Source organism: Mustelus asterias, chromosome 22 (genome assembly GCF_964213995.1).
Source record: "Mustelus asterias chromosome 22, sMusAst1.hap1.1, whole genome shotgun sequence".
NCBI classification, from domain to species: Eukaryota; Metazoa; Chordata; class Chondrichthyes; order Carcharhiniformes; family Triakidae; genus Mustelus; species Mustelus asterias.
Window position 1 is genome coordinate 55601572 of NC_135822.1, and position 16934 is coordinate 55618505.

General features: G+C 48.0%; 1 protein-coding gene across 1 annotated transcript in view; it reads left to right on the forward strand.

Moving 5' to 3' along the window:
• Positions 1-16934, forward strand: part of LOC144510044 (poly(ADP-ribose) glycohydrolase-like) — an 87856-nt gene that overhangs the window by 69388 nt on the left and 1534 nt on the right. Inside the window, exons 10-15 of the mRNA XM_078239258.1 lie at positions 2357-2429; positions 6467-6614; positions 7735-7813; positions 9386-9494; positions 11150-11261; positions 15799-15927. Coding sequence (XP_078095384.1) covers positions 2357-2429; positions 6467-6614; positions 7735-7813; positions 9386-9494; positions 11150-11261; positions 15799-15927 — 650 coding nt within the window. The remainder of the gene's footprint in view (positions 1-2356; positions 2430-6466; positions 6615-7734; positions 7814-9385; positions 9495-11149; positions 11262-15798; positions 15928-16934) is intronic.

Sequence of the window (16934 nt, forward strand, 5' to 3'; positions counted from 1 at the left end):
GTGCTACAGAAGTCTAAGTTGTTGTTGTCCTGTGAGATATTCTCTCCATAACCGTGTTGCCAGACTCTGTCTTTTTTAAAATTCTCACCTGGGACGTGAGCATCACTGGCTAAGCCAGTATTTATCATCCATTCCTGATTGCCCTTAGATTGAGTGGCTCACCAGGCGAGTTCCAGAGACCACATTGCTCTGGAATCGCATGTAGGCCAGACCGGGTAAGGACGGCAGATTTCCTTCCCTAAAGGGAACCAGATGGGTTTTTTCGACGATGGTTCGTTTCCGGTTTTTTATTTAATGCCAGATTTTTTACTGAATTCAAATTCCACCAACTGCCCTGGCAGGATTCGAACCCAGGTCCCCAGCGCTTTACCCTGGGTCACCGGGTTACTGGTGGAGTGGGAATACCGCTACGCCACAGCCTCCCCTACAAAGCTTGGGCTCAGACGATGATCATTGGAGGATACTCATCAGAGGGGCTACTTTATGCAGGCCAGGTCCAAGGCAAAGGAGAGACAAGCGGGCGGGATTTTAGGGCCTTCCTCGGGACGAGAACGGAAATTCCCGCCCGAGGCCAACAGAGATTTCTGTTGCCGGACCCTCACCCGCTCCGACGAGGCGGGAGAGGTGGTAGAGATTACAAAGAATACCTACAGTACAGAAGGAGGCCATTCGGTCCATCGAGGCTGCAGCGGCGACAATGCCACCGTATCCAAGGCCACGAGGGAGGAGTGGGTGGGTGGGCGTCTGCAGGAGACATTGGGCAGGATTTATATAGAAAAACTACAGCACAAAACAGGCCCTTCGGCCCCACAAGTTGTGCCGAACACATCCCTACCTTCCAGACCTACCTATAACCCTCCATCCTATTAAGTCCCATGTACTCATCCAGGAGTCTCTTAAAAGACCCTATTGAGTTCGCCTCCACCACCACTGACGGCAGCCGATTCCACTCGCCCATCACCCTCTGTGTGAAAAACTTCCCCCTAACATCTCCCCTGTACCTACCCCCCAGCACCTTAAACCTGTGTCCTCTCGTAGCAGCCATTTCCACCCTGGGAAAAAGCCTCCGAGAGTCCACCCGATCTATGCCTCTCAACATCTTATATACCTCTATTAGGTCTCCTCTCATCCTACGTCTCTCCAAGGAGAAAAGACTGAGCTCCCTCAGCCTATCCTCATAAGGCATGCCACTCAATCCAGGCAACATCCTTGTAAATCTCCTCTGCACCCTTTCAATCTTTTTCACATCCTTCCTGTAATGAGGCGACCAGAACTGAGCACAGTACTCCAAGTGGGGTCTGACGAGGGTCTTATATAGCTGCATCATTATCCCCGGACTCCTAAACTCAATCCCTCGATTGATAAAGGCCAGCACACCATACGCCTTCCTAACCACCTCCTACACCTGCGGGGCCGATTTTAGAGTCCTATGGACCCGGACCCCAAGGTCCTTCTGATCCTCCACAGTACTAAGAGTCTTTCCCTTTATATTGTACTCCTTCATCCCATTTGACCTGCCAAAATGGACCACTACGCATTTATCTGGGTTGAAGTCCATCTGCCACTTCTCCGCCCAGTCTTGCATCCTATCTACGTCCCTCTGTAACTTCTGACATCCCTCCAGACTATCCACAACCCCACCAACCTTCGTGTCGTCGGCAAACTTACCAACCCATCCCTCCGCTTCCTCATCCAGGTCATTTATGAAAATGACAAACAGCAAGGGTCCCAGAACAGATCCCTGGGGCACACCACTGGTGACCGACCTCCATTTAGAAAAAGACCCATCTATACCCATTCTCTGCCTCCTTTGGGCAAGCCAGTTCTGGATCCACCGGGCAGCAGCCCCTTGGATCCCATGCCCTGTCACTTTTTCTAGAAGCCTTGCATGGGGGAACCTTATCGAACGCCTTGCTAAAATCCATATAAACCACATCTACCGCTTTCCCTTCGTCAATGTGTTTAGTCACATTTTTGAAGAACTCCACCAGGCTCGTAAGGCACGATCTGCCCTTGACAAAGCCATGCTGAGTATTCTTGAGCATACTAAACCTCTCTAAATGCTCCTAAATCCTGTCCCTCAGGATCTTCTCCATCAGCTTACCAACCACTGAGGTTAGACTCACCGGTCGGTAATTTCCTGGGCCATTCCCGCCTGAGGTGAATGGATCTTTGCACGGTGCTTGTCCCGCCCGCTACGATTCCCGTGGTGGGCGAGTTGGGGAAAGTTCCGTCCATTGTGTCACGGGAGTCGGGTGGGGGGGCGGGAGCTGCGATCATGTGTTAACGTGCCCTTTGCATTGTAGCTTAGTTTGTGTCTCGCCCTGTAATGCAGCGGAGATTATTTCCCTCGCAGGTCACAGTGCAAGCTGACGGCGCTCAGGGTTGACAGCGGAGGAAAGATCGAGGAGGAGGCGGGCATGCTGCAGGTAACTCGAATCCGGCAATCACCGAACACGTTTCCGGGGTGACCCCGTGTTAATGTCGCAGACGTCCTGTGACCCCGGGGGCAAGAACTGTTTGCGGTTGGAGTGAGGGGAATAAGAATTGAACATGGGCAGTTCAGGAAAAGGTAGAATTCATAGAATCATAGAATCCTTACACTGCGGAAGGAGGCCATTCAACCCATCGAGCCTGCACTGACCGCAATCCCACCCAGGTCCTATCCCCGTAACCCCATGCATTTACCCTGCTAGTCCTTCTAACACAATTTATCATGGCCAATCCACCTAACCTGCACATCTTTGGACACTAAGGGGCAATTTAGCATGGCCAATCCACCTAACCTACACATCTTTGGACACTAAGGGACAATTTAGCACAGCCAATCCACCTAACGTGCACATCTTTGGACACTAAGGGGCAATTTAGCATGGCCAATCCACCTAACCTGCACATCTTTGGACACTAAGGGGCAATTTAGCATGGCCAATCCACCTAACCTGCACATCTTTGGACACTAAGGGACAATTTAGCACAGCCAATCCACCTAACGTGCACATCTTTGGACACTAAGGGGCAATTTAGCATGGCCAATCCACCTAACCTGCACATCTTTGGACACTAAGGGGCAATTTAGCATGGCCAATCCACCTAACCTGCACATCTTTGGACATGAAGGGGCAATTTAGCATGGCCAATCCACCTAACCTACACATCTTTGGACACTAAGGGACAATTTAGCACAGCCAATCCACCCAACCTGCACATCTTTGGACACTAAGGGACAATTTAGCATGGCCAATCCACCTAACCTACACATCTTTGGACACTAAGGAACAATTTAGCATGGCCAATCCACCTAACCTGCACATCTTTGGACACTAAGGGGCAATTTAGCATGGCCAATCCACCTAACCTGCACATCTTTGGACACTAAGGGGCAATTTAGCATGGCCAATCCACCTAACCTGCACATCTTTGGACACTAAGGGGCAATTTAGCATGGCCAATCCACCTAACCTACACATCTTTGGACACTAAGGGACAATTGATCATAGCCAATCCCCCTAACAGACACGTCTTTTGGAGTGTGGGAGGAAACCGGAGCACCCGGAGGAAACCCACACAGACACGGGGAGAATGTGCAGACTCCACACAGATGGTGACCCAAGCCAGGAATCGAACCCGGATCCCTGGCGCTGAGAGTGCGAACCACTGTGTCACCGTGCAGATTATCCAGTCATTATTGCGCTGTTCTTGGGAGCTTGCTGCACAAATTGGCTGTCGCATTTCCACGTTACAATGTTTGGAAAAGTACTTCAGTTCAATGTTTAAAAAAATTTATTCATTCCTGGGACATGGGCGTCGCCGGCTGGGCCAGCATTTATTGCCCATCCCTAGTTGCCCGAGGGCAGTTGAGAGTCAACCACATTGCTGTGGCTCTGGAGTCACATGTAGGCCAGACCGGGTAAGGACGGCAGATTTCCTTCCCTAAAGGACATTAGTGAACCAGATGGGTTTTTCCGACAATTGAAAATGGTTTTATGGTCATTCTTAATTCCAGATATTTTGTATTGAATTCAAATTCCACCATCTGCCGTGGCGGGATTCGAACCCGGGTCTCCAGAACATTAGCTGAGTTTCTGGATTAATAGTCCAACGATAATACCACTAGGCCATTGCTTCCTATACAGTAACTATTCTATCAACAAGTCTATTAGATTGCGAGATGGATGGAGTTTAAAAACAGCGAGGTTATGTTGCAGCTGTATAAGGTGCTGGTGAGGCCACACCTGGAGTACTGTGTACAGTTTTGGTCTCCTTACTTGAGAAAGGATATACTGGCACTGGAGGGGGTGCAGAGGAGATTCACTTGGTTGATTCCGGAGTTGAGAGGGTTGGCTTATGAGGAGAGACTGAGTAGACTGGGGCTATACTCATTGGAATTCAGAAGAATGAGGGGAGATCTGATAGAAACATATAAGATTATGAAGGGAATAGATAAGATAGAAGCAGGGAAGTTGTTTCCACTGGCGGGTGAAACCAGAACTAGGGGGCATGACCTCAAAATAAGGGGGAGCAGATTTAGGACTGAGTTGAGGAGGAACTTCTTCACACAAAGGGTTGTGAATCTGTGGAATTCCCTGCCCAGTGAAGCAGTTGAGGCTACCTCATTGAATGTTTTTAAGGCAAGGATAGATAAATTTTTGAACAGTAAAGGAATTAAGGGTTATGGTGAGCGGGCGGGTAAGTGGAGCTGAATCCACGAAAAGATCAGCCATGATCTTATTGAATGGCGGAGCAGGCTCGAGGGGCCAGATGGCCTACTCCTGCTCCTAGTTCTTATGTTCTTATAATGAGATAAGGATTGAGATATATTTTGGTTTTAGACTCTGTGTTTGTGCTGTTTAAGCTCAGTTCAGAGTGTGATCAGTACAGGGCATTGGCAGAAAAAAGCCAGTCTTGAGTTTTTCTCTTTCTTTTTGTTTCTGTAATGGTTTAATTTTCTTTTAAGTTCTTTTCAATAAAAGAAACTCACTTCAACTCCGTACCAGTGCTGCCTCCGTCTATTCAAAGGAATGAATGGACCCGACAATCTCTTTCTTTGTAAGTGATTGCCAGTGAGCCCTGCAGTGATGCCTACTGTGACCGATGTGCCTTCTTCATAAGTTCATAAGGTACAGGAGCAGAATTAGGCCATTCGGCCCATCGAGTCTGCTCTCCCATTCAATCATAGCTGATATGCTCCTCATCCCCATTTTCCTGCCTTCTCCCCATGACCCTCCAACCCATTACCGATTAAAAATCTGTCTAACTCCTCCTTAAATGTACTCACTGTCCCAGCATCCACCGCACTTTGGGGTAGCGAATTCCACAGATTCACAACCCTTTGGGAGAAGTAGTTTCTCCTCAACTCTGTTTTAAATTTGCTGCCCCTTATCCTAAGACTATGACCTCTCGTCCCAGAATGCCCCACAAGAGGAAGCATCCGCTCCACGTCTACTTTATCCACACCTTTTATCATCTTGAATACCTCAATTTGATCTCCCCTCATCCTTCTAAATTCCAGAGAGTATCGGCCTAAACTGTTCAATCTCTCTTCATACGACAAACCCCTCATCTCCGGAATCAATCTAGTGAATCTCCCGCTCCTTGTAAGAGAAATTTTCTGAGGTGTCCCACTGGGGTGCCCTGTATTTAGTTGACCTCACTCAACCAATACATAGACTGCGAAAAACAGTGCATAGTTACAGAATGAAAAGGAATTGATTTGCTAATGCATGCATCAGGAGAGAGACACAGACAGTGAGGGTTGACTGTCCTCTCTGAGCTAATCCCACAATGGTAAAATTGTTATATTATTCTGAACATTTCAATATCCCGCCCAGCCTCGTCAATCAGACTAGAGGGTCCAATTACAATATTACACATTGTTACCTTAACCAATAACATTCCAGCTGTCAACAGGAATACGAGATCATCAGCTCATTGCCCCTGTAGGTTCCTCCCCCGTCACCTAGGAAACCTAACCCACGTCAATTCCGGTAACCAAGGCCACTGCTTGCAGCTGCGAGTCTTTAATTGGCAAAAGGAGTCATTCTCTGTCCGAATCTGGCCTTTCCTTATCAGATTGAGAGACTTCTCCAGCCTCGCTACCCCATGGACGAATCCACTTCCTTACATTCCAGGCCTACTAAACTTGCTTTCGTATATCCAAAAACAGAAGCTGCCTTTCTGTGCTCCATTGTGTTAAAAGAATTAGGCCCGGATTTCCCATCATGCTGCATCCAGAATGAAGTTGGCCAAGGCGCACAATACATAGACATTGAAAATACAATTTAAGCTTATAATACTTGGTTAATTTGTGGCTATACAGTTTATAATAGCTTTGCAGTTTATAATATCTTTGCATATTTTGTTTCAATGTGAATTCTCACTTTCTATAAGGCACTTTATAACCTCGTCTATTTATTGTAATAAAACTAAAATGAAGGGCCTCATACTACCCCCCCATCACTCCTAGGTGGATTTTGCCTCGCCGTTGGTGGGCGGTGGAGTACTCGGCTCCGGACTTGTCCAGGAAGAAATCCGGTTCCTCATCAACACGGAGCTAATCGTGGCGCGGCTGTTCACCGAGAGACTGGCTGAAAACGAGTGCCTGGTCATCACCGGTGAGGACTTGGGCCTATTCGGCACAGTTACTTCAAGCAGTGGGCGCCCCCCAAATTCCCTGACCGCACCCCGCCTCAGACTGGGCCAGTTCGGGCCCTGAACTGAACTCGAGAGTTAGGGCCTGGATCGCCACCACGTGGGTTGGGCCCGATGTTATTGGTACTCTTTGCGGGGAGGTGTTTCTGGGTTCCTTCTTGAGATGCGGGCGTTGCTTACTGCTAGCGTCCCTGTATAACTGAGTGGCTATCTCAGAAGGTGAGAGCCCAGGGCAACCAGGGCGTTTGGCCCATTGAATCCAAGGTTGGCTTTGTGGCAAGAGGGATATGGTCGAAGATTGTCTTTTGTGACCGGAAGTCTGTGTCCAGTGGTGTTCCGCACGGTGGCTCAGTGGGTTAGCACTGCTGCCTCACAGCACCAGGGACCCGGGTTCCATTCCCGGCTCGGGTCACTGTCTGTGTGGGGTTTGCACGTCCTCCCCGTGTCTGCTTGGGTTTTCCCTCCGGGTGCTCCGGTTTCCTCCCACAGTCCAAAGAGTGCGGGTTAGGTGGATTGGCCATGCTAAATTGCCCCTTAGTGTCAGCGGGATTAGCAGGGTAAATAGGGCCTGGGTGGGATTGTTGTTAGTGGAGTCTCGATGGGCCAAATGGCCTCCTTCTACATTGTAGGCATTCTACACTATTCTGTCCTATCATAGAATAGAATAGTGTAGGATCTCATTGAAACTTACAGAATACTGAAAGGCCTGGATAGAGTGGACGTGGGGAAGATGTTTCCATCAGTCGGAGAGACTCGGATCCGAGGGCACAGCCTCAGAGTAAAGGGACGACCCTTTAGAACCGAGATGAGGAGGGATTTCTTCAGCCAGAGGGTTTGGTGAATCTGTGGAACTCATTGCCACAGAGGAGGCCGGGTCACTGAGTGGATTTAAGACAGAGATAGATAGGTTCTTGATTGGTAAGGGGGGTCAAAGGTTATGGGAAAAGGCGGGAGAATGGGGTTGAGAAACTTATCAGCCGTGATTGAATGGCGGAGCAGATGCGATGGGCCGAATGGCCTAATTCTGCTCCTATATCTTATGGCACTAAAAAGCTCTGCTGATACTGTTTGTCTGAATTTCAGGAGCCCAGCGCTACAGTGACTACAAAGGATACAGTGACTCCTACAGATGGCTGAGGTGTCACAATGATGAGACCCCACGGTGAGTGAGATTTAACTCGATTAGCGGGCACGGATGTGTGACAGGACATCAGGGAGTTGTCAATGTCTTCACCCTTCCAGTCACCACAAAAGTGGGTGAAGTGTTAGTCGATATCTCAGTATGCCTACACTCCAAGAACCACGGCCAAGACAGAAGGATCAATGCAAAAAGTACGTGTCTACAGCAATGGGGTCTGGTACAAAGTGAAACTGGTTTAGTCCGGTTTGCTTTATATACATACTCGAACAACTACTGGGTTTACTATTATTTATTTATTATTGTCACAAGTCGGCTTACATTAAAGTGATTTATTAGTAACAAGTAAGGCTTACATAACACTGCAATGAAGCTACTGTGAAATTCCCCGAGTCGTCACACTCCGGTGGGAGGAAACCGGAGCACCCGGAGGAAACCCACGCAGTCACGGGGAGAACGTGCAGACTCCGCACAGACAGTGACCCGAGGCCGGGAATCGAACCGGGGTCCCTGGCGCTGTGAGGCAGCAGTGCTAACCCACTGTGCCACCCACAAACACTGCAATGAAGTTACTGTGAAAATCCCCTAGTAGCCACACTCCTGTTCGGGTTACACTGAGGGAGAATTTAGCACCTAACCAGCACGTCTTTTGGGCTGTGGGAGGAAACCGGAGCACCCGGAGGAAACCCACGCAGACACTGGGGGAAGAACGTACAGACTCTGCACAGACAGTGACCCAAGCCGGGAATCGAACCCGGTTCCCTGGCGCTGTGGGGCCGCAGTGCTAACCACTGTGCTACCGTGCTGCCCTTAGAGACACTTGAGAAGAGAAATTATCATGAATGTCAGAGGAGTGTTCACTTGTAACACCAGAAGTATAGAATACAAAGGGTAGGGGGATTCGCTAGGTAAGATGGAAGGCTACAGTTAGAAACTTGGCACTTGTTGGACAGGACGGAATAATGTTTGTTACTGTCAGACTATCCTGACAGAGTGCCCCTGAAAACACCAGGCATCAGTGGGAAATCAATATTTGCCTCCTGGAAAATGCTGCTAAGGTGACCTCTCTCTCTCTGTCCTTTCTTTATATTCATTTATGGGACACGGGCGTCGCTGGCTGGGCCAGCATTTATTGCCCATCCATAGTTGCCCGAGGGCAGTTGAGAGTCAACCACATTGCTGTGGCTCTGGAGTCACATGTAGGCCAGACCGGGTAAGGACGGCAGATTTCCTTCCCTAAAGGGAATCAGATGGGTTTTTCCAACAATGGTTTCACGGTCATCAGTAAGATTCTTAATCCCAGATTTTTCATTTATTGAATTCAAATTCCACCATCTGCCGTGGTGGGATTCGAACCCGGGTCCCCCAGAACATTAGCTGTGTTTCTGGATTAATAGTCAAGCGATAATATCACGAGGCCATCGTCTTCCCCTCCTCTCAGTGAGGACATCAGCACCGTCAGCAGAGACGGATAATGAAGTTTTTGTTCCACCATCTGGATAAATTGAAAAGCTTATTGTATTGAAAACCTTGGGCAAGAGGCTGGGGGGAGTGACTGAATCAGAAATATTCATTCTGTTCCCCCTTTTCCTGCAGGGATTCCTGGCTCAGGCGCTGCACAGAGATTGTGGCCATTGACGCGATAAATTTTCACAACCCCATGGAACAGTACAAAACGTGGTGTCTGGAGAGGGAACTACAGAAGGTAAGCCCGCCGACAACAAGAGCTAACCACGGCACCGGGAAATTGGCCATGCTAAATTGCCCCTTAGTGTCAGGGGGACTAGCTCGGGTAAATGCATGGGGTTACGGGGATCGGGCCTGGATGGGATTGTGGTCAGTGCAGACTCAGTGGGCCAAATGGATCGAACAGCTTTCTATGTCGTGAGGTTTTGTGCTTTTATTCATTCAATCCCTACAATTCAGAAGGAGGCTATTCAGCCCATCGAGACTGCACCGACCGCAATCCCACCCAGGCCCTATCCCCATAACCCCATACATTTACCCTGCTAGTTCCCCTGACGCTAAAAGGCAATTTAGCATGGCCAATCCACCTAACCTACACATCTTTGGGACACTAAGGGGCAATTTAGCATGGCCAATCCACCTAACCTACACATCTTTGGGACACTAAGGGGCAATTTAGCATGGCCAATCCACCTAACCTACACATCTTTGGAACACTAAGGGGCAATTTAGCACGGCCAATCCACCTAACCTACACATCTTTGGACACTAAGGGGCAATTTAGCATGGCAAATCCACCTAACTACACATCTTTGGACACTAAGGGGCAATTTAGCATGGCCAATCCACCTAACTACACATCTTTGGACACTAAGGGGCAATTTAGCATGGCCAATCCACCTAACTGCACATCTTTGGACACTAAGGGACAATTTAGCATGGCCAATCCACCTAACTACACATCTTTGGACACTAAGGGGCAATTTAGCATGGCCAATCCATCTAACCTACACATCTTTGGACACTGAGGGTCAATTTAACATGGTCAATCCATCTAACATGCACAGCTTTGGACACTAAGGGGCAATTTAGCATGGTCAATCCACCTAACCTGCACAGTTTTGGACACTAAGGGGCAATTTAGCATGGCCAATCCACCTAACTATACATCTTTGGACACTAAGGGGCAATTTAGCATGGCCAATCCACCTAACCTGCACAGTTTTGGACACTAAGGGTCAATTTAGCATGGCCAATCCCCCTAACCCGCACATCTTTGGACACCAAGGGGCAATTTAGCATGGCCAATCAACCTAATCTTGGCTAAGATGGTGCACGGGCATCGATTTACGGATGGGGAGAGAATAAAATGTTTGAAGGTATGAGCATTAAAAGCAGAATGACCAAAAGAGACCCCGACAGAGAATTTTTTTCTTCTTCAATCACATTGATCAGTTTTAGTAAATCAGTTTTCAGGTTATAAGATTATGAGAGGCATGGACAGAGTGGATAGTCAGAAGCTTTTCCCCAGGGTGGAAGAGTCAATTACTAGGGGGCACAGGTTTAAGGTGCGAGGGGCAAGGTTTAAAGGAGATGTACGAGGCAAGTTTATTACACAGGATGGTGGGTGCCTGGAACTCGCTGCCGGGGGAGGCAGTGGAAGCGGATACAATAGTGACTTTTAAGGGGCGTCTGGACAAATACATGAATAGGATGGGAATGGAGGGATACGGTCCCCGGAAGGGTAGGGGGGATTTAGTTCAGTCGGGCAGCATGGTTGGTGCAGGCTTGGAGGGCCGAAGGGCCTGTTCCTGTGCTGTAATTTTCTTTGTTCTTTTGAGTCTGTTTCTGTGTGAGAGTTCTCTGTAACGCTGTGATCTCCTATTCCCAAAGGCGTACTGCGGATTCTCCCCTGAATATCGTGTGATAGCGATCAGTCACAAACCAGCTGTTGTCACGGGCAACTGGGGCTGCGGAGCCTACAAAGGGGATGCAAAGCTTAAAGGTTAGTGGATCTGTTTCTCAGCCACTGGGTAAAAATGACCAGCTCTGATCGACCATGGCGCGCAGCACTCATGCCACACAAGTGCCAAGCACTAAGCATCTCCAACGGGAGAGGATCTAACCATCACCCCCTTGATATTCAATGGCATCACCATCATTGAATCTCCCCCACTGTCAACATCCTGGGGGTTGCCATTGACCAGAAACTGAGCTGGACCCAACCGAATAAATACTGTGGCTACCAGAGCAGGTCAGAGGCTGGGAATCCTGCGGAGAGTAACTCACCTCCTGACTCCCCCAAAGCCTGTCCACCATCCACAAGGCACAAGTCAGGAGTGTGATGGAATACTCCCCACTTGCCTGGATGGGTGCGGCTCCAACAACACTCAAGAAGCTCGACACCATCCAGGACAAAGCAGCCCCGCTTGATTGGCACCCCATCCACAAACACCCACTCCCTCCACCACCGACGCTCAGTAGCAGCAGTGTGGACCATCTACAAGATGCACTGCAGCAACTCATCCTTAGACAGCACCTTCCAAACCCACAACCTCTCCCATCTAGAAGGACAAGGGCAGCAGACACATGGGGAACACCACCTCCTGCAAGTTCCCCTCCGAGCCACTCACCATCCCGACTTGGAAATATATCGGCTGTTCCTTCACTGTCGCTGGGTCAAAATCCTGGAACTCCCTCCCTAACAGCACTGTGGGTGTACCTACACCACACAGACTGACTGATGTCCAATAACAATCCTGGAACTCCCTCCCTAACAGCACTGTGGGTGTACCTACACCACACAGACTGACTGATGTCCAATAACAATCCTGGAACTACCTCCCTAACAGCACTGTGGGTGTACCTACACCACATGGACTGACTGACCAATAACAATCCTGGAACTCCCTCTCTAACAGCACTGTGGGTGTACCTACACCACAGGGACTGCAGCGGGTTCAAGATAGCAACTCACCCACCACCTTCTCAAGGGGCAATTAGGGATGGGCAATAAATGCTGGGCATAATTAAGGACCCCACGCACCCAAGACATTCTCTCTTCCACCTTCTTCAGTCGAGGAAAAAGATACAAATGCTTGAGGTCACATCCGAACCCACATCCTGTGAAAGAAGAAAAGAAAAATACTTGCCTGTGAGTCAGAAGGTGGTAGGTTCAAGTCCCACTCCAGGACTTGAGTTTGAAGGCAAAGGTTGAGGCTCCCAGTGCAGTACTGAGGGTGTTGCTGCATTGCCATAAGGTGTAAAGTGTTCAGAGGACGCTGAAAGTCTGCAAAGGGATATAGATAGTCTAAGTGAGTGGGCGAGGGTCTGGCAGATGGAGTACAATGTTGGTAAATGTGAGGTTATCCATTTGGGTGGGAATAATAACAAAATGGACGATTATTTAAATGGTAACAAATTTAGCGATGCAGAGGGACCTGGGCGTCAAAGAACAAAGAAAATTACAGCACAGGAACAGGCCCTTCGGCCCTCCAAGCCTGCACCGAACATGCTGCCCGACTGAACTAAAACCCCCTACCCTTCCGGGGACCATATCCCTCCATTCTCATCCTATTCATGTATTTGTCAAGACGCCCCTTAAAAGTCACTATCGTATCCGCTTCCACTACCTCCCCCAGGAACAAGTTCCAGGCACCCACCACCCTCCGTGTAAAAAATCTACCTCATACATCTCCTTTAAACCTTGCCCCTCGCACCTTAAACCTGTGCCCCCTAGTAATTGAGTCTCTCACCCTGGGAAAAAGCTTCTGACTATCCACTCTGTCCAAGCCCCTCATAATCTTGTCGACTTCTACCAGGTCGCCCCTCAACCTATGTCGTTCCAGTGAGAACAAACCAAGTTTCTCCAACCTCTCCTCATAGCTAATGCCCTCCATACCAGGCAACATCCTGGTAAATCTTTTCTGTACCCTCTCCAAAGCCTCCACATCCTTCTGGTAGTGTGGCGACCAGAATTGAACACTATATTCCAAGTGTGGCCTAACTTTCTATAAAGCGGCAACATGACTTGCCAATTTTTAAACTCAATGCCCCGGCCGACGAAGGCAAGCATGCCGTATGCCTTCTTGACTACCTTCTCCACCTGCGTTGCCACTTTCAGTGACCTGTGTACCTGTACACCCAGATCCCTTCGCCTATCAATACTCTTAAGGGTTCTGCCATTTACTGTAGATTTCCTATCTGTATTAGACCTTCCAAAATGAATTACCTCACATTTGTCCGGATTAAACTCCATCTGCCATCTCTCCGCCCAAGTCTCCAACTGATCTATATCCTCCTGTATCCTCTGATGGTCCTCATCACTATCCGCAAATCCACCAACCTTTGTGTCGTCCGCAAACTTACTAATCAAACCAGTTACATTTCCCTCCAAATCATTTATATATATTACAAACAGCAAAGGTCCCAGCACTGATCCCTGAGGAACGCCACTTGTCACAGCCCTCCATTCAGAAACGCACCCTTCCACTGCTACCCTCTGTCTTCCATTATCCTTGTGCATGAATCGCAAAAAGTTGGTTTGCAGGTGCAGCAGGTAATTAAGAAGGCAAATGAAATTTTGTCCTTGATTGCGAGAGGGTTGGAGTTTAAAAACAGCGAGGTTATGTTGCAGCTGTATAAGGTGCTGGTGAGGCCACACCTGGAGTACTGTGTACAGTTTTGGTCTCCTTACTTGAGAAAGGATATACTGGCACTGGAGGGGGTGCAGAGGAGATTCACTAGGTTGATTCTGGAGTTGAGAGGGTTGGCTTATGAGGAGAGACTGAGTAGACTGGGGCTAATTCAGAAGAATGAGGGAGGATCTTATAGAAACATACAAGATATGAAGGGAATAGATAAGATAGAAGCAGGGAAGTTGTTTCCACTGGCGGGGTGAAACTAGAACTCGGGGACATGGCCTCAAAATAAGGGGGAGCAGATTTAGGACTGAGTTGAGGAGGAACTTCTTCACACAAAGGGTTGTGAATCTGTGGAATTCCCTGCCCAGTGAAGCAGTTGAGGCTACCTCATTGAATGTTTTTAAGGCAAGGATAGATAGATTTTTGAACAGTAAAGGAATTAAGGGTTATGGTGAGCGGGCGGGTAAGTGGAGCTGAGTCCATGAAAAGATCAGCCATGATCTTATTGAATGGCGGAGCAGGCTCGAGGGGCCAGATGGCCTACCCCTGCTCCTAGTATTAAACTAAAGTGATGTCAGATCTCTCGCGTGGCGCTGAAAGACGCTGGGGCAGTATTTTTGAAGAGGCGCAAAGTAGTTCTCCCTGATGTCAAGGCCAATATTTAAACCTCACTCAAGAATAGTGGGATCTTGCTGTACACAAATGACCTCCTGTCTTTCCTATATAACAACAGGGACAGTGCCTCAGTGGCTGAAAGCCCTTTGGGAGTTCTGGAGGTCATGAACTGTGCAGTATAAACTTTCAGCTCAAACAGAGCACATTAGGGGCGGTACGGTGGCACAGTGGTTAGCACTGCTGCCTCACAGCGCTCGGGACCCGGGTTCAATTCCCGGCTTGGGGCACTGTCTGTGCGGAGTCTGCATGTTCTCCCCGTGTCTGCGTGGGTTTCCTCCGTGTGCTCCGGTTTCCTCTGAAAGGGTTAGGTGTTAATTTCTCCCTCAGTGTACCCGAACAGGCACAGGAGTGTGGCGACGAGAGGATTTTCACAGTAACTTCATCGCAGTGTTAATGTAAGCCTTCCTTTGACACTGATAAATAAACTTTTAAGGTGTGCGGGTTAGGTGGGGTCAGCCGTGCCAAATTACTCCTTCGTGTCCAAAGATGTGCAGGTTAGGGAGATAGTGGGGTAAATGTATGGGATTACAGGGATAGGGACTGGGTAGAATAAGTGGCCAAATGTTTGCTGGCCACTGCACTTGCAGTACTGACTAGCAGCTGCTGGCGGAGCTGCTGAGCCGTTGGACCTTCTCGAGCACAGCACTGCCACCTGGTGGTCCTGGAGCCCCGGACAATCTCCCCACAACTGAGTGACAAAATACTCTGAATGCCCCAGCTCCATCCCCAGGGAGCAAGTCCTTTTTAAAAAAATAACAAGCACCCGTTATTGTGAGTTCATCAATATCACGCAAATCGATTTTGTTGATTTATCTCATATAACGCCGACAGAGCAGAAGGAGGCCATTCAGCCCATCCAGTCTGCATCGACTGCAATCCCACCCTGTCCTCATGACCCTATGCATTTACCCTAGCTAGTCCCCCTGACACTCGGGGGCAATTTAGCACGGCCAGTCCGCCTCATCCCGCACATCTTTTGGACTGTGGGAGGAAACCGGAGCACACCCACGCAGACACGGGGAGAACGTGCAGACTCCACACAGACGGTGACCCGAGGCTGGGAATCGAACCCGGGTCCCTGGCGCTGTGAGGCAGCAGTGTTAACCCACTGTGCCACCGTCTATTCGGTTTGAATGTAAGAGGGCTGGGGGCAGCAGCGCAGGCTTGACGGCGCTCGACCTGTGTGCAAATGATGATGGAGTTCTCCCCCACTTGTTTTCACAGCGCTCATTCAGATGATGGCCGCCGCTCGGGCTGGCAGAGACGTGATCTACTTCACTTTTGGGGACACCGCCCTCGAGGAAAACATACATGAGATGCATCAGTTTCTGCAGAGGAAGGATTTCACAGTAGGTAAGCAGGTACTAAACTATTCCACATGGGAGAGACTTTGATTCGATTTATTATTGTCACATGTACAGGGATACAGTGAAAAGTATTGTTTGATTTATTATTGTCACATGTACAGGGATACAGTGAAAAGTATTGTTTGATTTATTATTGTCACATGTACTGGGATACAGTGAAAAGTATTGTTTGATTTATTATTGTCACATGTATTGGGATACAGTGAAAAGTATTGTTTGATTTATTATTGTCACATGTATTGGGATACAGTGAAAAGTATTGTTTGATTTATTATTGTCACATGTATTGTGATACAGTGAAAAGTATTGTTTGATTTATTATTGTCACATGTATTGGGATACAGTGAAAAGTATTGTTTGATTTATTATTGTCACATGTATTGGGATACAGTGAAAAGTATTGTTTGATTTATTATTGTCACATGTATTGGGATACAGTGAAAAGTATTGTTTGATTTATTATTGTCACATGTATTGGGATACAGTGAAAAGTATTGTTTGATTTATTATTGTCACATGTATTGTGATACAGTGAAAAGTATTGTTTGATTTATTATTGTCACATGTATTGGGATACAGTGAAAAGTATTGTTTGATTTATTATTGTCATGTATTGGGATACAGTGAAAAGTATTGTTTGATTTATTATTGTCACATGTACTGGGATACAGTGAAAAGTATTGTTTGATTTATTATTGTCACATGTACTGGGATACAGTGAAAAGTATTGTTTGATTTATTATTGTCACATGTACTGGGATACAGTGAAAAGTATTGTTCCTTGCTCACTATACAGACAGAACATCCCATTCATACACTGAGTGTGAGGTCTGAGACCACTGTCTATTTCTGGCTAAAAATGAGAATGCAAACTCCCTCTCTCACAGCACTGTGGATGTACCTACGCACCTCAATATGCCAACATCTTCATGCACAGGTTTGAACAAGACTCTTCACCGCACAGGACCTTCAACCGATTCTACAAAGATGTAT